Raw genomic sequence first — 25,302 nt, forward strand, 5'->3', positions numbered from 1 at the left:
TTACATTAATTTGATATTTTAAATAAAAAATTTAGATATTCAAAAACTATAAGAAAAGTACTATAAATTGCAATATTTTCCATATCAATATAATGAAAAATATATCGTAAAATGTTAGTCAAAGTTCTTATAATTTGACTCTAAATAGATAAACCATGACAATTAAAAGTAGACGGCGAGGGGGAGTATAGCTTAAATGAGTCCCATAATTTTTTTAAAAAAATTTATACACTAACTAAATTAAAATAAAAAACTAATATTCTTTTACAAAAATACCCAATTGCTCAATTCTCTCTTATACCGTAAGAGAAAATTTATTTTCAATGTGTTCTACAAATAACACTATCTTCTTCTTTTTTTATAAGAAGGGAAATTCTTTGGGTACGCGCAGGGTAAAACCCCCGCTCCTATGTAATAGCTCGCAAACGATATAGGAGAGGTAATCCACACTAGACAAGCCCGGTGCGACGAGCTCGACCCAAAAGACAAACTTCTTGCTTTCGCTGATAAGAGATTTCAAACTTGAAACCTTGAACGTGAAAATTCAAAGTCCAAACCACTGGCCCACTCGAAGGGTACAAATAACAATATCTTTTATGACCAATATCGCCTCTGTTCTATTTCATTGTCATTTTAATATTTTCATGACTATTAAGAAATATAATATATAATAATTTAAAATAGAGTTTATTAAGTTAAACTCAATTTAATAAAAGTATATTTATTTTCCTTTTTTTCCCTTTTATATCGTGCCACTAAGGATATGGTGGAAAATAATTATCAACTAAATTATTTTAAGATGACTTTAATAAGCTTAAGAGATCAATACTCTATCTGTCCCAATTTATGTGACACGTTTCATTTTTCGAGAGTCAAATAATTTAAGCTTAATTGAATATTTACGCATGAAATGTTCAATGTTTTTTGAAATAAAATTTATATATTTGTAAACTACGTAAAATGTTCTATAAGTCACAATAATTGACAATCCAAAATATTTAAAAAATATATGAAAAATTTACGGTCAAAGAAGATTTGTTTGAACCACGAAATCTAAAATGTGTCATATAAATTAAAACGAAGAGAGAAGTTAATTTAGGAGGAAAAGAGTAACAATTCAATTTTAATTTTTTAAATATTATTTTTAATAAAATAAATTTATAACCAAAGTAAGAGCTGCCGTTTACCGTTCAACGTACTCTACTGAATTAAATTCTGGATAAGACAGAGAACTGTATTTTTTGTTTTTGTAACACAACAAAGTCAGTGATCCCTCACAACCACTAATAGAGAATTCAGTGCCTATAAATACCTTCCACTTCACCATTTGTTTCACATCACATTTTACTACTACTACATTCAAAATGAGGCCTTCTAAATTCACTACTTTTTCTTTACTATTTTCTCTCCTTTTGCTGAGCGCTGCCTCAGCGCAGAATTGTGGTTCACAGGGCGGAGGCGCACTTTGTACCTCGGGTCTCTGTTGCAGCAAATTCGGCTGGTGTGGTAACACTAATGATCATTGTGGTTCTGGCAATTGTCAAAGTCAGTGTCCTGGTGGCGGCCCTGGTCCTGGTCCTGTTACTGGTGGGGACCTTGGAAGCGTCATCTCAAATTCCATGTTTGATGAGATGCTTAAGCATCGCAACGAAAATTCTTGTCAAGGAAAGAATAATTTCTACAGTTACAATGCCTTTATCACTGCTGCTAGGTCTTTTCCTGGCTTTGGTACAACTGGTGATATCAATGCCCGTAAAAGGGAAATTGCTGCTTTCTTTGCCCAAACCTCCCATGAAACTACTGGTATGTCGATTGATAAATTCAATATTTAGATCGAACAATTATAATTTCATTGTGAATCAAAATTTAAGTAATAATAATTGATTATGTACATGTTTTTTATGTATATAGGAGGATGGCCTTCGGCACCTGATGGACCATTCGCATGGGGTTACTGTTTCCTTAGAGAACAAGGTAACCCGGGTGACTACTGTTCACCAAGTAGTCAATGGCCTTGTGCACCTGGAAGGAAATATTTCGGACGAGGCCCAATCCAAATTTCACAGTAAGCTCCTATATACTAACAATCATTTTAATTTATTATATTGTCATAGAACTAGATTTATCCTACAATTAACTTGATGAACTTGTAGAGTCTAATTATGTGTATTTTGACATTAATAAACACAGCAACTACAACTACGGGCCATGTGGAAGAGCCATCGGAGCGGACCTTTTAAATAATCCCGATTTAGTAGCCACAGATCCAGTCATCTCATTCAAGACAGCTATCTGGTTCTGGATGACCACTCAATTACCAAAGCCTTCTTGCCACGATGTCATCATTGGAAGATGGAACCCATCTGCCGGTGACCGAGCAGCCAATCGTCTTCCTGGATTTGGTGTGATCACAAACATCATCAATGGTGGCTTAGAATGTGGTCGTGGTAATGACAATAGGGTACAAGATCGAATTGGGTTTTACAGGAGGTATTGCGGAATTCTTGGAGTTAGTCCTGGTGACAATCTTGATTGCGGCAACCAGAGGCCTTTTGGCAGCTGATTCTTAGTCGAGTAACAACTTCATCATATATTTTGTTGTATTCTCTGGTAACGCAAGGATCAACTAAGAAATGAAGTTTTAATAATATGATTGTAGTATTATTAGGACCACGACTACAATCGTGTTCAATAATAAATAAAGACTTTTGTCGAAGATACATATATATATCTCAATGAAAAAGTCGCCATCACGCTCGGATTGTTCAGCATGCATTACTCTTTATCTTCAAAAACCAAACCAATGTGCGCATAATTATAACGCATTTGGTAGCATAACTTGTACTAACCTGTGATGGTGGGGGTTGGCACGACACTACATGGATATATCATAACCCAAAAGAAACTTTAGCCTCCAAGAAGGCTCCTCTCTAATGTTAAATGTGGAGGTAACCAACCAATTAGAATCAAACGTAGATCTACATTGACAAAATTAAATAGATAATGTTGTGTATGGAAATATTGAAATGCTCAAATCTTTTGTTACATCTTTTCTTCTAAATTTCCAAACATATAATTAATAAAAGGAGTTAGGGGTTGAGCTCAAAATAAGTTGAATTGGGTTCAATCTCAATTTGTTCTAGTCTTAACCTATTTTAAAAGGATCTTCAATTGAGCCCAATTCAATCTCCAATTTTAATCTGTTAAGACTGTTTATTGAGATTAAGTAGATCAAAGAGTTAATAACTTTGATGGTCACTCAACTATCACTATTTTCACACAAAGTCACTTAGCTTTCATTTTCAACTTAAAAGTCATTCAACTATGACTTCTTTGCACATAAAGTCATTCAACCTATTTAAATATTTTTTTTCACTAAAATTTGCTGACATGAAATTTTTATTTTAGTCAAAATTTTAAGAACCAAATATATATCCATTTAAATCATTTAATGACCCACCCCATTCAATTCGACCTGCTAAAAATATAATATCAAACTTTTTATTTTACCATTAACTATCGAACCAAAAAAAATAAATATCAAGCATTACTCTATAGTTGTTAATTTACTACTGATACATGAGTTTGTGACATTAAATTAAGTTGCACAAATTTAAAATAATGTAATGTGTTGCCTGTTAGGTAAGATTGTTCCAGTTGTATTGATTGATTAACTTTTTTCTTTTAAAAAAAGATAATAATAATAATTTAGGGAATTAATGGTAAAATAAAAAATTTAATATTATATTTTTAGCGGGTCGGGTTGAATGGGGCGGGTCATTAAATGGTTTAAATGAATATATATTTGGTTCTTAAAATTTGGTTAAAATAAAAATTTCATGTCAACAAATTTTAATGAAAAAAATAATTAAATAGGTTGAGTGATTTTCTGTGCAAAGAAGTCATAGTTGAGTGACTTTTAAGTTGAAAATGAAAGTTGAGTGACTTTCTATGAAAAGAATTGATAGTTGAGTAACCATCAAAGTTATTAACTCGTAGATCAAATTAGGCAGGTCATGACCCAACCCATTTTTAGCCCATTTGAGCCCTACTTATTTGAGCTCAAAGTAAACTTGCACGGGTCATGACTCAACCTGATTTTTATTTCAATTCATTTTAATATCTCCAATTTCAACCCTGCCGATTAGGTATGGTCATTCACCATTTTATAAGTATGTCTCTGACTGAATAAACCTGCATATATACTGAGATAGTAAGCAAAATAGTTCTAATGTTCTCTCATATCACCCTCATAAAAAAGTGTTCAATGGCTTTATGAGAAAGTTGATATACAGCATTCACATTTTCAAATGTGAAAGAACTACTTTACCCAAAAACGCAATAAACAGCGGAATTTGTAAGACATAAATTTATCGTGGAAAACTCTTTGCTCAATTGAGTAAAAAATCACGGCCTATAGCGTATAAGCTTTCGACCACCAATCTCCAATAACTTCTCATGAGCAACGTTTTTACAAGTCAGTGATCTAAAAGACTAACTCTAGTACTTCAACTCAATCGTTCACTCAAACTGTTCTAATTACGCTCTCCAAAAAGTCAAACTCGCTTCTTGTTACAAACCTCACCCATACAACTACTTTCTTCAATCTAGAAATTATTACAACTCAGTAATAACTCTAGAACATCATCAACTACAATCTCAGTAATGAATAGAAGCTATTACAACTCAGTAAATACTCCTATTACATGAACTAACTTTGACACCATACTATCAACGCGTAATAACTTGAGTTGCGATATTTGATCTTCGCCTTCTTGCCTAGCTTTGTTGTAAGGAAACCTTATCAAATTAAGTACGGAGTTAAAGGGGAAGAGTAGAATTAGCAGCCCTAAGTATAGACATTTTCAAATTATGTAACTTTGACCCAGCCGGCCCTATTTCTTCTAGCCCTACTACCTTAGATAATTACTTTAATTTGAAAACGTCATCAATATTATTCAAAGTATTTATTCAAAGTATTTATCTTTGAATATGTTCACAGGGTCAGATCTATGTATATTAGTGTGGGTGGTGTGACACTCGGACACTTGGTAGAAAGTACATATATTTATAGGTATTTTCTTCTTAAGTTAGACATATATAAAAGAATGACATTTGATAGAAGCATTGACCAAAATAAGCTATTTTAAAAACCAATTCACCAAATTAATACGCTTTTTAAATATTTTACAAAAGTAGTATAAACGTACTTCATGGTAACGTTTTAGGTTATTTTTATTTTAAAAATTCAATGGATAAAAACTGACGGAGCTGACGACGTTAAATGAATAAACGTTACTATGAGTAACGTTTTAGGTGTAAAACATTACTCACAATAACGTTTATTGAGAATCCAATCACGTCAATCCTGAATCAAATCCTGCAAATTTAAAACATTACTCACAGTAACGTTTTAAGTGTAAAACGTTACTCACAGTAACATTTTAGGTGTAAAACGTTACTATTTTACTAAGAATCCAATCACGGGTCTTCGACTCCTGCAAATTTAGCTATAAAATGTTATTCATATTATGTTAAGTTCTATGGCTTTAAAATTATTTTTCTAATTTATTAATATTATTTTAAAAAATCTCTTAATAATATGATAAACTTGACTTATTTAATTCATACCTGATGAAGTTTTGTGAATATTATTTTAACAATGGGCAACACAAGTAAAAGTTTTGTTGAATATTGTTGGAATATGCAAAACATTCCTTACAACAACATTTATTTTATAATCACATGTGGTCAGTTTAAAAAATGGAGGAATATGACTTTAACAGAGTGTTGTAACTGACAGTCACATTTTTGAGGTAAAACGTTACTCATAGTAACGTTTTATAGCTAAATTTGCAAGAGTCGAAGACCCGTGATTGGATTCTTAGTAAAATAGTAACGTTTTACTCCTAAAACGTTACTCACAACGTTACTGTGAGTAACGTTTTAGGTGTAAAACGTTACTCTGAGTAACGTTTTAAATTTGCAGGATTTGATTCTGCATTTGCAGGATTGACGTGCTTGGATTCTCAATAAACGTTATTGTGAGTAACGTTTTACACCTAAAACGTTACTCACAATAACGTTTATTCATTTAACGTCGTCAGCTCCGTCAGTTTTTGTCCGTTGAATTTTTTAAAATAAAAATAACCTAAAACGTTACCATGAAGTACGTTTATACTACTTTTGTAAAAAAATTAAAAATCGTATTAGTTTGGTGAATTGATTTTTAAAATAGCTTATTTTGGTCAAAACTTCCATTTGATAGGTGTCACAATACAAAAATGGACGTGATGACACTAGTTTATTTTCACCAATACAAGTCAGTCTTAATCCAATGAAACGAAAGAAATACGGAAAGTAAAGCAAGAATAATAATATGAGAGCGGAAAACATATTCATTCTATTATAACTCCAAAACTTGGTTGTCACGTGTACAAGTCACTGTTACATAAAGTGCGAAAATAAAAGATAATTACAAGTCTCGATGTCTTTGTTTCTCAAATAGAACAAAGCATAAATATAAAGAAAAAAGAGGATCTGTCGGGACGACAAGCAGCTACCTCTCAAAGTCCTTCAACAAGCCTCGGGTATAGAAGAAGAAGAGCAATCACACGGAACCAGACTCGGACTCGAAACCTACGCAAGTGTAGAAGCAAGGAGTGAGTACCAGACAATACGGTACTCAACAAGCAACTAAAGAAACAAAGCAAAACTAGCTAGAAAACGAGTACTCCTTCCAACCCAACCGAACTAACTACAACCAATATAAAAACCAGTCCAACCTAACTTTTTCACAATACACAGCTCACAAGGCTTAACAGTCACGGTTCAACAACCAACATGTATCAAGTATGACAATCACAGATGTCAACTAGATCAATCACAACTATCAAGTTCATCAAAGCACATTAATCAAGTACACTGAATATAAAATTTCAAGATTTATCATGGACAATATCAATCAGAACTCATGGGAATTCCCACCCATAATTCATGAACTACCCGATAATGACCTCAGCATCAATATCAATCGCCGGTAATGACCTCAGCATCCATAACACTCGCTGGAAATGACCTCGACATCAATATCACTTGTCGGAATGACTTCGGCATCAATGTTACTGTCGGAAACTACCTCCACATCGATAACCATCACATGTTTTTCACGGTGCTCAGAAAATCAATGCAAATAAGCAATTTCATACCACAAGGAACATATAATAACTCAAGCAAATCAATTACAATTAATGTCATCAAAGCATTTCATCAATCATCACATTATGGTTCACAATAAGGTAAATTCACAAAGTATTGTGATCAAAATGTTGTCTTTTGATTAATCCCTTTTTTATTCATTAATATCAATCAAGTGAAATAATTGAACTCATTACCTATAAAAGAATGAAATTGAAATGTAACTTTTAATACTTATTTATCCTCATTTCATTATGAATTATTTTTCTCGTAATTTATTTTCCACAAAGATATTTTAAGATCAAACATGAGAAAATCTAAAAGTTCATAATAAATGCACCCTAATTCAGTACGGAGTCAAAGTGGGAAGCAGAATTAGCAGCCCTAAATATACATAGAGGCAGATCTCTGTATGTTAGTGCGGGTGGCGTGACACTTGGTCACTTGGTAAAAGTACACATGTGTATAGATATTAGAAAAATCACGCCCTATACACATTTAAGAATCAATTTTATGGGTTTTAAACATACTTTTAAAAAATTCTTACTTATAACAGTTTATTTACGAGTTATGACATATCATTTAAAGTTAATTTTATTTAAAAATTAATTTCCATTTATTTAATAAATGATTAATCTATTTATGGTTTTTTATTATTAATTAATAATATGTAATTAAATTGATTTTTGTTCCTTTTTTAAATCTGAAATTATCAATTACATAGATATAGGGATTCACCTACAACAAGTTTCCTTCTTTACCGTTACCACCTCCCATACGTCAATCCCACCCCCTCCAAACCGCCCATACGTCAATCCCTCCCCCCTCCCCCCACGCTCATCCAATTCTACATGCCATTAACACACTAGCCCAATTTTACCTTCATCTATCACATCTTTCTCACCACCAAACTACACTAACTTTACAATCCTCCATTCAATTTAGTTTTTTCAACAAAACCATGTCGAAGAAAACGGTTGTAACTCCTCGAAAGATCCCTCGATTAGTCGAAGGAACTTCTACGGATGAAGTTCATGCTCCATCTTTCAACATTTTGACTCAAACACCGCTGCCAAACATTGTTGAAACTCCGGCTAGGGGTGATTCATCTCTATTGAAAGATCAAAAACAGCAAAAAATGACTCAAATGAAAGGGGAAAAATGTTGAAAGCCCTTTTGATTCCGATTCTGATTCTGATTTTGTTACTGAATCAAAAAAGAAAAAAAGAAAAAAAATAATGAATGTTGAAGTTGTTCAGTCGTCAAAACCATCTACAAGAAGATCCAAAAAAAAAAAAAAGGACAGAAGTCCCAACACCTAAAAAAGACAAAAAAAAATTGTTAGGGTAAATATTATATTCAATTTATTTTCACATTATTAAAACTACTGGTTTTTTCCTAAAAATATCACATTATTCTTCTATTATTTTCGAAATAGTTGTTTGAATGAAACGTGTATGAAATCTGATTAATATGTGTATGATTCTGATTAAACAGTTGATTGTTGGATATTATATGATTTGTGATACAATAGTGGTATACAAATGGTATGAATTGTGTTTTAACAGTAGTGTGATTGTCTATTAACTGTATATACAAAGAGTGAGAATGGCGCGATCAGTGAGAGTGAAGTTATTGGTACGATTGCTAGCAAATTTGGTGGACCTCGCATAGCAAAAGAACATGTTCCGGATACCACCAATTATCCTACACCAAGACCACGTACAAGAAATTTGAAATAGTTGATTGCACCTTCTACTTTTTTAGAATTACATGTTTTTTTTTTACTTTTGAACAACTTTTTTGTATTTAAGTATTTGATGATATATAATATCATATGTTTTCTTCCAATCAGATACCATCTACATATGACTTACTGTTTGGCTATTATAATTTCAGGATACTAGTAATATACAGACTTTATACCATTTGGATTCACTATTTTAAAATATCAGTGTGAATTCAAATTGTACAATTAATGGATGAAACGTGTGTGAAATTTGATTAATATGTGTATGACACTGAATTTAACGTTTGATGGTTGGATATTGTATTAATTGTGATATAATATTGTTATACAAATGATATACATTGTGTGATTATATGAAATTGATTTATTGTTAGTATAATATGTGTGATATAAACTGAAGTTCGTGTTGAAATGAAACTTGAATAAGATTGGTATAAAGTTTGTTATATATTACACTATATTTACACTATCTTATATATTAATTTGGAATAAATTTTATTTCCAAGTATATTAAATCTGTATAAATAATTTATGAATCGCGTATATGAAATCTGGAATCTAAAATCTGAAATTTGTACAAATATTTACACTATCTTATATATTAATCTGAAATAAATTTTATTTTCTAGTATATGAAATCTGTATGAATAATTAATGAATCATGTATATGAAATCTGAAATCGGAAACCTGTACAAATAGTTACACTATCTTATATATTAATTTGGAATAAATTTTATTTCCAAGTATATGAAATCGTAAAGAAATCTACATTAGCTTTCTTTTGATCTAAAAAAACCCGCACACCAACATCATTGTGGATACTAACAGGGGGACATCTATCACTAACTATATATTTCATCTCTATATTGTGAATATTAACATCTATCATTAGTTGCGATGTTATCGCACTTACTAGACCACTATAAAGACTAGAATACTCATATATAATCCCCCCCATCTGAAAATCAACATATTTCCCTGTTTCATTAAAAAAAAAGGAAAAAGGACAAATATACCCCCGAACTTTTATAAATGGTACGTCTATACCCTCCGTTATACTTTTCGTCCGTCTCAACCCTTGCCGTCCAATGATCGGTGCACATTTGCCCCTCCCACTAACGGCACCCTCTTTGTGTACACGTGGCGAAAACCTAAGCCACTACCCGATTGACCAATTCTTTTAATCCAAATCTGAAGAACCTACCCCATAACCCAATAAATCACCCGATTTGTGGGTAAAATATACTCTCTAAAATCTAAAGAAAAGACTCAAATCCTAAATCATTTTCGTTCATCTCACAAACCCTAACCTAGTTCATCAGATTTTAGAGAGTTCATCGGTGCAATTGTTGCCTCAAATGCCGGCGAATTCTTAGAAACACACATCAATGTATCATTTTGTCCAGCCTCGTCCTTAAATGCAGTCAAAGGGTTAGAGGATTCATAAGCTAAAGTTGGATGTCTGCTGTTGCTGCTTGTGGCGCCCAGATGCGAAAGTTGATGCCTGTTTTTGTTGCTTTTGTTAGGGAAGATGTTAATGAATTGGAGTCTTTTTCGGCAAATTTTACTAATTATTGAGTTTAATTTTCCTAATTATTGAGTGTAAATTTTACTAATTATTGAGTTTAACATCTAAAGAAAAGACCCAAATTTTAAATTTTAGAAGGTATATTTTACCCACAAATTGGGTGGGTTTATTGGGTTATGGGGCGGGTTCTTAGAATTTTGGTTAAAAAAGTTGGTCAACCGGGTAGTGGCTTAGGATTTCGCCACGTGTACACAAAGAGGGTGCCGTTGGTGGGAGGGGCAAATGTGCACCGATTATTGGACGGCAAGGATTGAGACGGACGAAAAGTATAATGGAGGGTATAGACGTACCATTTATCAAAGTTCGGGGGTATATTTGTCCCTTTTCCCAAAAAAAAATAACAATTAGTCTTACATAATACAAAAAAAAACAAAATTATACACACTTGTCATTATTTTTTCATACAAAAATCATTCAAACAGTAAACTACAAACATATATCATTAAAAAATAAAATTTCAGATTTCATACCCACTTAATACAAATTTCATACATACAATCATCATTTATACCAAATTTATACATTTCTCATACCAAATAGTTCATTCCTTTCACACAAATTTATATATAATTGACAAAACTTATATAAACAATAACATTTCACATTTCATACCAACTTAAAACATTTTTAATACACTTATTCAAACTTCAAAATAACTTTTTTTACTAACTAGTTAACACACTTTCATACCAACTTAAAACAATTGTCATACAATTCTTCAATACACTTTCGTACCAAATTAATTACAATTACACTAACAAATTCATTCAAAACTATACATTTTAATTCATTTTTTCACGAAAAAAACCAGTAATCAATAATATTACAGAAACTTACCAAGAAAAAAACCAGTTATCAATAATATGGTGACACTAAACCACTACCAAAAAACAGAAACTTACCAAGAAAATCACTAATATTACAATTTCACAACAACTAATAAGTATTATGAACAAAACGTATTGTTTATACAAAAAAAAATATCACATTCAATATAGTGGCGATTTACAGTTTCATTTTTTTTTTCTATTTCATTGAAATCCAAATAAAAATAGTAAACAATTAAAAATACTCACTTGAAGCAACCCATCTTCCGCCATGTTTAATTAATATTGATACGTAGTTGTCCATCACAAAAAAAACACGTTTTTTCAACAAAAAAAAAATTCAATTTGTCGCCAGTGACAATTTCTGGAAGAAAAACGAAGAGAGAGAAACGTGAAAGAAAAATGGATAAAATCTGATTTTTAAATTAATTTTAACAAATTGGAGTGAATTAAGGAAACTAAATATTCTTAATTAGTTTGAAATTCCTTAATTCATGCTAATTAATAATTATCTTAAATTAATTCAAATTTAAGATAATCCCTATTTCTGTTTTTTTCATTTTTTCCTTCAAAAACGTTTTATTTTAATTTCTTTTTGTCTTTTTATTCTTTTTAAATCAAATGTTTTTAATTACTAAAAATTAGTATTTTTTTTAATAATATGTTACAACCTGAAATTTTTAATGTTATAACTTGAAAGTCTAAATCTACTGCTATAACTCGAAAATATTAGTATAATTTATGTCATATTAGAAATTTTCACATAGATATTTTCTTCTTGAAGTTGGACATTTATTAAAGAATGACATTCGATAGACATGATAAAATTAGTCTATAAAATAATGATATTTTAAATTCATTAAAATTTGAATGAGTTAATAATTTATTTATTTTAGGAATAACTATTAATCAGTTAATTTTATACATTATATTTATCAAATTTAATGAGAATTCAAAAAAAAATACATAGTAATTCAGAATTCTTAAATTTATCATGTATATGTGATACAATAATTTACTTGTATATATATGTTGATGTATCACTGATACAAAATGAATTGTTGATTCCATAATACAAAGCGAGTTTCGAAAATTGTTACTAGTATAAAGCGAATTTTAGAAACTGTTGTTACGTATAGTAATATCTAAACTATCATAATTGTATTTACTAATTAGGCTCAAACTATTGATATACAACTCTTATTAACTCATGAGAAACTTTGTCTACATATTTTTTATTTTTTTATATTTGATAGATTATATAATCAAAATATATATTAAAAAATTATTAGGTACTCAAAAAAAACATATAAGAAAAACCTACAACAAATTTAAAACTTAGTAAGAATTGGATGGATTGGCTTATGACTCGATCTTTTAAGTCATTGCATCCCAATCAGTTTCAGGCCAAGTAACTTTTAATTTGATCAATAATCTGCTTATTTATTAACACAGCTTATTTTGGCATGTCCAGTTTCAATCAGTCCCCCAATTCGACACCCCATAGACCATCGAGTGTCGATAAAGAACATAAGATATGGCCGACATGACTTTAATTTCTAAAAAAATTATGTTCTACTAGGCATAAATTTAACTGTTTAAGGGCAAAAATTAAATATCAACCCATTTAAAGGATAAAAATTAAAGATCAATCAATTTGAAAGGATATAAAATTTGGTAATATTTGGTTTTTATGTTAAATATGAAATTTATACTAAATCAGTAAAACGCATTATCTGTAAATTTTACGTCCACCACAAATTTTATTCATTTCGTCACAAATTTTGGTAGTATTTGGAATTCTGACAACCAAGAAAATGCATATTAAAATGCTTTCGTTCAAATATGCTTACAGATTTATTTTTAATCACAAGAATTTTGTTCACGTTCTTTTTTTTCCCTTTTATATTGCTATTCAACGAGTTACATAGTTTTCCACTACAAATTTAATTTACTCTAACTATGAAAATTACAATTTGTAGTACAGTTTTTATTGAATAGGCAAGTTTAATATTTAAAAAATCAAAATCCAGTTTTTATGATCATCAATTTATCATACTCAAATTCCGCTATCTTTTCTGTATTATATGTATTTTTTGCTAATGAAAGTCTCCAGTCTAAATTATGTAGACAAAAGTCTGGAATAACGTCCAAAGCCGCCCTGGCTCTTTTAGGGCCTGTTTGGCCATAGATTTCCCAAATAATATTTGGGAAAAAATTTGGTAAATAGTGTTTGTCCATACAAATTGTCATTATTTGGCAAATATTCCAAATTTCCAAATACTAGTTTTTTCTAGTATTTGGGCCAAATCTCATTGATTGGGATCTTTTGAAAATTGAAATTTTACACCAAACTTTTATCTTTTACAAAAACACCCTCCATAGTAATGTTTACGTTGTATTACATATTTTTTTACGTGAACACCAAAGTAGTGATAAAATATTCAGTGAATATGACAGTGATGATATGGTTATTGATGAAAATGATGAACAATCGGGTCATGGTAACAAAGTCATGTGTTTTGTCTACTTCACGATGTATGGAATGATGCTTGTTGCACTCACTCCAAACTATCACATTGCTCTATTGTCATGGACACTACTTGTTATTTGTTGCAACGAAGATCCAATTGACTTGTAATACAAATTTATGGTTAGTTTTCATAATTTTTAAAATTTATGGATATAAATCATATTTTTCTAAAAAAATGAAATATATTTTATAACACAACAAAGTCAGTGATGCCTCATAACCACAAATAGAGAATTCAGTCATCTTCCTCCTTGCCTATAAATACGTTTCACTTTACCACTTTGTTTCCCATCACATTTTACTACTACATTCATAATGAGGCCTTCTAAATTCACTACTTTTTCTTTACTATTTTCTCTCCTTTTGCTGACTGCTGCCTCGGCGCAGAATTGTGGTTCACAGGCCGGAGGCACACTTTGTGCCTCGGGACTCTGTTGCAGCAAATTCGGCTGGTGTGGTAACACTAATGACCATTGTGGTTCTGGCAATTGTCAAAGCCAGTGTCCTGGTGGCGGCCCTGGTCCTGGTCCTGTTACTGGTGGGGACCTTGGAAGCGTCATCTCAAATTCCATGTTTGATGAGATGCTTAAGCTTCGCAACGAAAATTCTTGTCAAGGAAAGAATAATGTCTACAGTTACAATGCCTTTATCACTGCTGCTAGGTCTTTTCCTGGCTTTGGTACAACTGGTGATTCCAATACCCGTAAAAGGGATATTGCGGCTTTCTTTGCCCAAACCTCCCAAAACACTACTGGTATGTTAATATTTAGATCGAACAATTATAATTTCATTGTGAGTCAAAATTTTAGTAATAATAATTGATTATGTACCCGTTTTTTTATATATAGGAGGATCTGATGGACCATTCGCATGGGGTTACTGTTTCCTTAGAAAACAAGGTAACCCGGGTGACTACTATTCAGCAAGTGGTCAATGGCCTTGATGTCCACCTGGAAAGAAATATTCCGGACGATGCCCATTCCCAATTACACAGTAAGCTCCTATATATTACTCCCTCCATTTCAATTTATGTGACACATTTCGCTTTTTGAGAGTCAAATAATTTAAGTTTGACCAAGAATTTGCTCATGGAATCTTCAATTTTTTTAAAATGAAATTTATATATTTGTAAACTACATAAAAAGTACTCTAAGTCTCAATAATTGATAATTCAAAATATTTAGAAGATATATGAAGAATTTACTGTCAAAGATAAACTTGTTTGAATCTCGAAATTTGAAATGTGTCACATAAATTGGGATAGAGGGAGTAACAATTATTTTCATGATATTGTCATGGAGCTAGATAAATTTATTTATGCTACGATTAAATTTGATGAACTTGTAGTGTCTAATTACGTGTATTTTGACATTAATAAACACAGTGTTGGGCCATGTTCAAGAGCCATCGGAGCGGACCTTTTAAACAATCCAGATTTAGTAGCCACAGACCCAGTCATCTCATTCAAGACATCTCTCTTATTCTGGATGACCACTCAATCACCAAAACCTTCTTGCCACGATGTCATCATTGGAAGGTGGAACCCATCGGCCGGTGACCGAGCAGCCAATCGTCTTCCTGGATTTGGTGTCATCGCAAACATCATCAATGGTGGCTTAGAATGTGGTCGTGGTAATGACAACACGGTACAAGATCGAATTGGGTTTTACAGGAGGTATTGCGAAATTCTTGGAATTAGTCCTGGTGACAATCTTGATTGCAGCAACCAGAGGCCTTTTGGCAGCTGATTCTATGTAACAACTTCATTATATGTTTTGTTGTATTCTCGCACAATGCAAGGATCAACTATAAAATAAAGTTTTAATAATATGATTGTAGTCTGATTAGTACCACGACTATATATAGTCGCGTTCAATAATAAATAAAGACTTTTATCCAAGATGCATATATCTCAATGAAGTCGCCATCAACCTCGGATTTTTCCACAAGCATTACTCTTTCCCTTCAAAATTCAAATCAATGTGCACGTAGTTATAATTCATATGGTAACGGTCTTATAATTACTTGTACAACTTCAAAAACCAAATCAATGCTAGCTATACTAACTTGTGATGGTGGGGGTTTTGCACGACCCCTTCATGTATACTACATCATAGCAGAAAAGATGATATAAACCTTAGCCTCCAAGAAAGCTCCTCTTTAATGTTAGCTAGTTTATCAGTGACAAAGCTAGCTTCTCTATAGCAGTGATTAACATGAATATGTCCTTGCCTCATTAAAAGTCTAATGTGGAGAATTAGCTTTTTGTGGTAGGCCTGAATATTATTACTACACTCTAATACTCCCTCTATTCTAGATTAACTGAATTTTTGAGACTTTTTTTGTCACGACTCAAAAATGGATGTGATGGCACTCGTCTTATCCCACCAAGACAAGTCAGCCTAAACCTCAACTATTACAATAAAATGCAGAAACTTTATAATCAACTCAAAAATACCCCAAAATCTGGTTGTCACGTGTACAAGCCTCTAAAGTATTACAATTGATTCAAAAGAAAAACATAAGTCTCAAATGACCTTGTTTCTATAATAGAACAAGATCATAAATAGGAATAAGAAAGTCCGCCGAAATGATAAGCAGCTACCTCACAAACCTCCACAAGAAGCCTCAGACAAGAAGAAGAGAAAATATCACAAAGGTTCGGGCTAGTAACCTACAAAAATTGTAGAAGCAAGGGGTGAGTACCAAACCACACGGTACTCAACAAGTAAACCTCTAAACACAAGCTAAGGGGATATAATACGGGTACTCCTTACACCCCAACCGAACCTCCACAACTACAACCTGCATAAAAATCAGCTCAACCTACAATTCACAATTTACAAAGCACACAACTCAACAACAACACTCTAACAATTACATTTCCTCAACAACAAGCTTATTATTCATCAATCTCAACTTCCACAAAAAGGCACTCACAATATCAGCAACACACAAGATCAAGTTCATCAATGATAAAAATGTGCAATACAATGAAATGCAATGTCAAGTATAGTGATGCATGTCTGACCTAATGATACACACCCGCTGTCTCTCAGTCCAGGACCCATGGGGACATATCTGTCCATGCATCCATCGCGGCGAGCGATACGACCCTCGATAATGGTAACCATCGCGGCGCGCGATATGTCCTTCGAAATATAGTATCCATCGCAACGCGCGATACGTCCCTCAAAATGGTGCATCCTCTTTAATTTCTTATTTTTTTCTCAATTCACATAACACTTGTCACAGCCATGTCTCAGAACAATGCAAATGACATGTTCACACAAATAATTAAGAGATGACCATTTTCATAACATTGCACAATTCACAACAACACAATCATGATACAACATCAACAATGATTCAATAAGCCTTTCAAACCATTCTCAACACATCACACACAAACAATTAATCACATTGCCCTTTATTACCCCTTTTTCATCATTAAAATTAATCAATGTAGACAAGGCAACCCATCACCAAGTCTCGTTACCCCCAAACACATATCACAAAGAAATACACGAATTCCATACACTTAACAAGGGTTTAGAAATCCACTTGCCTCAAATGGTCGAACAATCACTCCCAGACTTGAGTCTTTCCTTTTGTTGAACTTCCAAATCAATATAATCTATTCCAAATAAATAATCACAATAAGATTTCAAAATAACAACACTCATATTACTATTGTGTCTAGTCTAGACCCAAAAACTCGCCCAAGTTTACAGTCAATTTCCTAAACTTCCAGCCTAGGATTCAATCTTAATTTCCTCCAATATCATAATTTAATGGTGTTCATAGGTATATAATACACCTAATATTGATAATCATATTAAGAAAAATCCCTAATTAGAATCAATACCCTATCTGTAACTTTCACATGGAAAGAACAGAGAAACCGAGAGTGACAACACAACAAAATTCCACCCCACAGTGCTTCGATTTCCAATTACCATCAATTTTCTTACTTGTTTTGGTCAATGGTTAATCCTAATTATACTCCAATGATTGGCTGCATGCAATTATCTAATGACTATCCTAATTGGGCAACGACAACCCACTAGCAAGCTTGATCAACATCTGCCAAACACAAGAACAATAATTTCTCTAAAGATTTAAAGTTGCTATTGCCTTAAAATTGGAATCATTGGTCATTAAGAAAATTCATAACAATTATTTAAAAAAAACTCACGTTGAATCAGCAAAAATTGTTCAACCCAATTTCTTTCTGCTCTATCTAGCATTAATGATATCAATGTATTCCCCCTAATCTTCTAACATTTATAATTTATTATATTTGATAGGAAAGCTTTGTACCTATTGGCGGTCGTTGGACGCTGCTCCAAATATTTCCGTCGACTTTTCCTTTCCTCTCATGTACGTCTGCTTAGGTTAGTTTCTGACTCCTTTTCTTTTCTTAAATTATGACCCAAAAATTCTCAACCCTAATAATTTATTTTCATATATGGGTCAAGTGGTATATGATATTAATTAAATTATAAACTTGACCCATTAAGCATTAACTAAAATTAGTTATTTAATAAATAACCGTCAATAAATTAACTATGGTTATACGAATATTCAAAATTTTCAAAAATGACCTTCTGGGTCATCACATTTTGGAAAAATTACTTAAATACACAACACTTCTTTACCTATTCTCAATATTTCCCTACTCTTTTACTAAAATACAAAAATCCCTTATTTTTCCCCAATTCAACTTAACCGGATACTTTATTAGTTAAAGTATCCGCCCGTTATTAATTAAAGTATATGCGCTGCTATATTATGCATCCGCCTGTTAATTAAGTATTCATGTTGCTAACAACTTAATAATTTAAGTATCCTCCCATTATTAATTAAAGTATCCGCGCTGCTATATTATGCATCCGCCCGTTAATTAAGTATCCGTGTTGCTAATAACTTAATAATTTAAGTATCCGCCCGTTATTAATTAAAGTATCCGCGCTGCTATATTAAGTATCCACACTGCTATATTATGTATCTGAAAAATACTAAAAAAAGGGATTTTTGGTAATTAATGAAAGAGTAGGGAAATGAAGTAATTTCTTTCTTATACTATGTCATTTGCCTAATTTTTACTTACATTTTTCATAGTTCAAAATAATTGAATTGTTCAAAGTTCAAGAAGGATGTTTGAAACTTTTTTCATATTAATTATTTTGAAGAAAATCGAAGGACGTTTTCTTCTCTGTCTCACAGCTTATGTTTGTGGGGAAAGGAAAGGAGTTAGTGATAGAGGACAAACTCAAAGGAATTTGAAGCTCAAAGTTATAGCTCCAACTGGAACAACTCACAATTTCACAATATATATATATATATTGTATCAATTGTATTCGTGATATAATGAATACAACATGTATTCATCCTCTCTCCTCTCTCTCTCTCTCACCTCTCTCCTCCTAATATGTAGCTAAATACAATAATTTTTTATACAATTATATTAATCATCTTGATACAAATCAGTTGTATCAATTGTATTCATGATACAACGAATACAACAAGTATTCAACCTCTCTCGCCTAGTCTCGCTCACCTCTCTCCTCCCCAAACATGTAGCTATAATTTATAATTAAGCAAACTATAGTTATAGATCTCGAATTAAGTCTAAACTATAGTCATTTTTGAAAGTTCTCTATATTTTTAATAAAATGATTTATGGCTGTGAAAATATTAAAAACATAAAAGCCGCCACTAAATATTGATTTACCTTTCAGCGTGCTCTACGGGCTTAAATTATGGACAAGACAGAGGACCATCGTTTTTGTCACTATAAGTCACTGATCCCTCAGAACCACTCATAGAGAATTCAGCCATCTCACTTCTTGCCTATAAATTCCTTTAACTTTGCCACTTTCTTTCCTATCACATTTTACTACATTAAAATGAGAACTCCTATATTCACTACTCTTTCTTTACTATTTTCTCTCCTTTTGCTGATTGCCTCGGCGGAGCAATGTGGTTCACAGGCCGGAGGCGCAATTTGTGCCTCAGGACTCTGTTGCAGCAAATTTGGCTGGTGTGGTAACACTGATACCTATTGTGGTCCTGGCAATTGCCAGAGCCAGTGTCCTTCTGGCCCCTCTCCGAAACTACCTACCACTGATCCTGGTCCTCTTGGGGACCAGCTCGGCAGTATCATCTCAAATTCCATGTTTGATCAGATGCTTAAGCATCGCAACGATAATATCTGCAAAGGAAAGAATAATTTCTACAGTTACAATGCCTTTATCACTGCCGCCAGGTCTTATCCTGGCTTTGGCACCACAGGTGATATCACTACCCGTAAAAGGGAAATTGCTGCTTTCTTTGCCCAAACTTCCCATGAAACTACTGGTATGTACATCAATTTAAATTTAAATTTGATGAATTCAACTTTTAGTTATGTGAATCTAAAAAGATACAATTGATTATGTACCCGTTGATGGATAGGAGGATGGCCTATGGCACCAGATGGACCATACGCATGGGGTTACTGCTTCCTTAGAGAACAAGGTAGCCGGGGCGATTACTGTATACAAAGTAGTGAATGGCCTTGTGCTCCTGGCAAGAAATATTTCGGACGAGGCCCCATCCAACTTACAAGGTAATCTTCTGGTTTTATCGGTTAACGATTAATCATACGGAGGTATCCTAATTTTTAACTAATCAAACAAAAAGAGAATTATAATTCGTATGTTTTAATATGTAGGGTGTATTTGGTACAAAGAAAAATGTTTTCCTAGAAAATGTTTTCCTGGAAAACAAATAGATTTTTTACTTATTTTATCATGTTTGATTGGTGAGTAGCAAATATTTTTCAGAAAAGATTTTTAGTGTTTGATTTATGAATAAAAATATGTTTGAGAAATACCTTTTATTTTTACTAGAGTAGAAAATATTTTTTAAAAACAAACTTAAATTTTTTTTAGGGGTGGGTGGGTGGGGGTCGAGGATAGGGATGAAAAAATGAAATTTTGAAATTGAAAATAATTTTTAAAAACAAACTTAAAATTTCTTTTTGGAGGTGGGGTCGAGGGTAGGGGTGAAAAAATAAAATTTTGAAGTTGAAAATATTTTGTAAAAATAAACTCAAGTTTTTTTGGGGGGTGGGGGGCTGGTAGGAGGGGAAGGGTGGGGGGGTTGAGGATCCGGGTGAAAAAAATGAAATTTTGAAGTTGAAAATATTTTTTTTAAAATAAACTTAATTTTTTTTTAAGGTGGGGTGGGGGGGCTGGCGGGGGGAGGGTCGAGGGTAGGGGTGAAAATATAAAAAATTGAAATAGAAAATATTTTTTAAAAACAAACTTAATTTTATTTTATTTTTTGAAGGGAGTGGCGGCTGGTAGGGGGCTGTTTGGGGGGGGGGGAGGGTAGGGGTGGGGGATAAAAAAAATTAAAAAAAAAATTAGAAAATCTTTTTAAAATAATTTTTAATATTTTTTTGGGTGGTGGTAGGTGGCTGGGGTAGGGGTGAGGGTGGGGTAAAAAAATTTAAGTTAAAAATATTTTTTAAAAACAAGCTTTAAATTTTTTTGGAGAGGGGTGGTTTGAGAGTAGGGACAAAATAAATTGATTTTTTCAAAAAAAATAAATAAATTGTAATTTGAAGTTGGATGAGAGATTTGGAAAATGTTTTCTTTAAGTTTTGAAGGGAAGTCATTTCCCTTAAATTTGAAGAAAATGAGTTGATTTGGAAAACATTTAACCCAACTAAACATGAGAAAATTGAAAAAACATTTTTCGAAAAATGTTTTCCTTCATACCAAACACACCCATAGTGTCTAATTATGTGTATTTTGACATTAACAAACACAGCAACCTCAACTATGGACCATTTGGACGTGCCATCAATGAGGACCTGTTGAACAATCCATATTTAGTGGCCACGGACCCAGTGATCTCATTCAAATCAGCTATCTGGTTCTGGATGACCCCTCAATACCCAAAGCCTTCTTGCCACAATGTCATCATCGGAAGTTGGCAACCATCTAGCGCTGACCAAGCAGCCAATCGCATCCCTGGATTCGGTGTCATCACGAACATCATCAATGGTGGTGTGGAATGTGGTCATGGTAATGATGATAAGGTCCAGGATCGAATTGGGTTTTACATGAGGTATTGTGGAATGCTTGGAGTTAGCCCAAGTGACAATCTTGATTGCGGCAACCAGATGCATTTCTGACTCTTAGCCGATTCTATGTAACCATACCTCATCTGTTTTGTTGTCTGATTAATTAAGACCTCGTTTAATAGTAAATAAGGATTTTTGTCTTGGATACGTATATCGTAATGAAGTCTCCTTCATATATCGACCTCGGATATTTCCACAAGTATTATGTATGAAAAGTGATTTTGGCACTTTAATCAAATAAAATTTTGCAATAAATTTATCAATTATTGATGAACAAATAGCAAGAAAAAAAAATTAAAAGTGTGATGGAAATAATTTGATAACTAATAAAATTGGAGAATGAGACAGGCTTGAATATTTTTTGAAATAATTTTTTTTCTTAAAATAAAAGTGTTTTGAAAAGAGTCTGAATGAGAATAAGACTATCACAAATTTGGTTCATTCAGATCTTTTCAGATTCGTTAAGAGATTCTTAAATTAAAAAAAAAAACCCTTTAATTGCCTAATGAGTAATGTCTGGATCATATGACCCAAACATCCATTAAGTGCAAGCAAATGAGGCTTTAGGTACACTCTAATTTACAATATTACGAATCTTATCACATTTAGGTGCATCTAGATATACGTTTCGATACATCTAGATACATGAGATAAAAATTATGTGTAATTTGTTCTAGATAGATAGGAGACTGGAGCCTAAAGGGCAAAAAAAATTGTCAAAAATTTCAAAAAGATACATCAATTTTTTTTTAACTAAAAGGGAAAAAGCGCTCCTAACGTAGCGATTTTCTTCTGACACCGTTACTCCGTTAGGTCAGCGATTTTGTCCAAAAAAAAATTTCCTTTTTTTTAAGAATATCGCTGCCTGAGCAGCATTTTTCGCGAATTTTTTTTAAAAAAAATTAAGTCGCTGCTATGGCAGGATTGTTATAAAAAAAAAAATTAATATTAAAATTCGCAGCGATTTTCTATCAGAAACTAAAAAAAATAAAATTGAAAATCGCTTCACATGTAGCGATTTTAGTTTTTAATTTTTTTTTTTAATAAAGGCAGCGATTTAGTAAAAAAAATAATTAAAAAATCATGTGAATGTTTGAACAATTAAAAAGAAATTGGAAGGGAATTTCGCTGCCAAGGCCATGATTATTAAAAAAAAGTTTTTTAATAGTCATTCTAAAATGGGCAAATTACAGAAATCGCATACTTTTAAGGCAAAATTATAATTTATCCCTTAAAAGTTTATAATTACAGAAATTCCTCAAAACGGATACAATAATATAAGCGTTGATACATTAATCTGATTCACGAGATACATTAATCGTTAAGTAAGATACATTACATTTTATACATGATACACTAATCTGATATACATTTTATACATGATACACTATCTGATGCGCGAGATACACTAATTTGTTGTTCATTTTATGCATGATACACTATCTGATGCGCGAGATACACTAATCTGATGCGCGAGATACACTAATTTGATGCGCGAGATACACTAATTGATGTGCGAAAATAAGGAATTTTAAAGATTTGTAAAACTTATGGGAGATAATGGTCGTAAGTAAACTAAAAGGTGGGATATCTGCAATTTTTCCTAAAGTCCATAACGCATAGGGATATCACAAAATCATTGAACCAAAAATAAAATATAAATATATGAATGAAAGAATAATACTAAAAACTAAGAATAATACTAAAAACTATATACATTAGCAAACTTAAATATGTCATTCATACATTAATTTTTTTTTTACTGAAATCGCTGCCAGGCAGCGATTATTAATTTTTTTTTTTAACTAAAATTGCTAAAGGTGAAGCGATATCTAATTATTTTATTTTAATTTTTGATAGAAAATCGTTGCTAATTTTAATATTAAAAATATTTTTTTATAACAACGCTACTATAGCATCGACTTTATTTTTAAAAAAAAAAAAATTGCGAAAAACGCTGCTTTGGCAGTGATGTTCTTAAAAAAAAGGAAAATTTTTTTGGACAAAATCGCTGGTAGGTCAGTGGTTTTGATTCTAACGGAGTAACGGCGTCAGAAGAAAATCACTACGTGAGGAGCGTTTTTGCCCTTTTGGTTAAAAAAAATTGATGTACGTACCCCTTTGGAATTTTTGGCAATTTTTTTTGCCCTTTAGGCTCCAGACTTAGATATATTATATCCAAGTGGATTCACATGTATCTAGATACATAACAAAGCTCGTTCGCTTCCCTCTCATCTCGTTTGTCACTCTCCTATATCTCTAGTATCCCATATGTTGAGAAAATAATTAATTAATATTCTCTCTAACAGTTGAGATGGTTACACACTTCAACACCATATGCATGGAAATCACACTATATACACGGTGTCTATTAGATGAGACGATCACACACTTCAACATTAGATACATGTGAATCACACTATATACATGTCTGTTGCATGTATCTGGGATACATAACAAATTTTGTTCGCCTCGTTTCCATCTCGCTTGCCTCTCTCCCTATTTTATTGTATTTGGTAGCAAAAATACATGTATTTGGGTATATCTTCCTCAATATATGATAGAAAATTTTTAATCAGTGGTAAGATACATAATGTTTTAATAATAGTATATATGATGGTGAAATATATTTAATTAGGTAATTTCTCCCCTTTTCAATAGGTAAAAGTTTATTTGAAAAATCAAAGTCCAAATTTTATGTTATCCTCAAGGCTTGTCAAAGTAGTGATGTTAGCGGATAACCAAACAAACACAAAACGTCTAAAATATATATTTAAAATTTAAGTAATGTTTGACGTTAAGAGCCGCCTCTTATTTTATAAAAAAATAATTCCAGACCTGCCCCACCCTCCACCCCCACCCCAAACCCCACCCCCTTTTGAAAATATTATGCTCTACGTTTTAATTTATGCGTCTTAATTTTGTTCAACATGAGATTTAAGAAAATCTTTCAAAAATAATTTGTGATTTTAAAACAAAATGTTTTTAAAATTGTGTCATCTTAAAAATATCATTTACGATACTGTGTTTAAGGAATTTATCAAATAAAAAGTGATCTGTTTTTCTGAAGGAGTATATATAAAAGTAAGACAAATATATTAAAATCATCCTTAGAAAAATATACTTATTTAATACTCCTACTAGTAATTTTAGTTTATAAATTTTTTATTCTATTTTCAGAGCCTGTTTCGATTAGTTTATTTTAAGTGTTGAAAACAATTGATTTTAAATTAAAATTATAAAAATAAGTCAAAAGTCATAAATTA

At 32.1% G+C, this 25,302-nt stretch overlaps 2 protein-coding genes and 1 pseudogene across 2 annotated transcripts in view; all 3 read left to right on the forward strand.

The window, feature by feature from the left end:
- The first annotated feature begins 1,359 nt into the window (after positions 1-1,359).
- Positions 1,360-25,302, forward strand: part of LOC125839994 (endochitinase 4) — a 45,742-nt gene continuing 21,799 nt past the window's right edge. Inside the window, exons 1-3 of the mRNA XM_049518975.1 lie at positions 1,360-1,803; positions 1,912-2,065; positions 2,191-2,519. Coding sequence (XP_049374932.1) covers positions 1,365-1,803; positions 1,912-2,065; positions 2,191-2,519 — 922 coding nt within the window. The 5' untranslated portion in view covers positions 1,360-1,364. The remainder of the gene's footprint in view (positions 1,804-1,911; positions 2,066-2,190; positions 2,520-25,302) is intronic.
- LOC125839999 (endochitinase-like) lies at positions 14,212-15,644 on the forward strand (annotated as a pseudogene).
- LOC125839997 (endochitinase 4-like) lies at positions 19,809-22,299 on the forward strand. Its single transcript, XM_049518979.1, has 3 exons — positions 19,809-20,259; positions 20,356-20,509; positions 21,721-22,299. The coding sequence occupies exons 1-3, from the start codon at positions 19,809-19,811 to the stop codon at positions 22,085-22,087; spliced, it is 972 nt and encodes a 323-aa protein (XP_049374936.1). The 3' UTR covers positions 22,088-22,299.

Source organism: Solanum verrucosum, unplaced genomic scaffold (genome assembly GCF_900185275.1).
Source record: "Solanum verrucosum unplaced genomic scaffold, falcon-dt-bn FXZP01000177.1, whole genome shotgun sequence".
Taxonomy (NCBI): Eukaryota; Viridiplantae; Streptophyta; class Magnoliopsida; order Solanales; family Solanaceae; genus Solanum; species Solanum verrucosum.

Bases quoted from the DNA above. Each gene is read 5' to 3' on its own strand.
- LOC125839997 (XM_049518979.1), top strand. From the start codon at position 19,809: ATGAGAACTCCTATATTCACTACTCTTTCTTTACTATTTTCTCTCCTT. The intron at 20,260-20,355 runs GTATGTACATCA...GTTGATGGATAG, and splicing joins AACTTCCCATGAAACTACTG to GAGGATGGCCTATGGCACCA. The intron at 20,510-21,720 runs GTAATCTTCTGG...TAACAAACACAG, and splicing joins GGCCCCATCCAACTTACAAG to CAACCTCAACTATGGACCAT.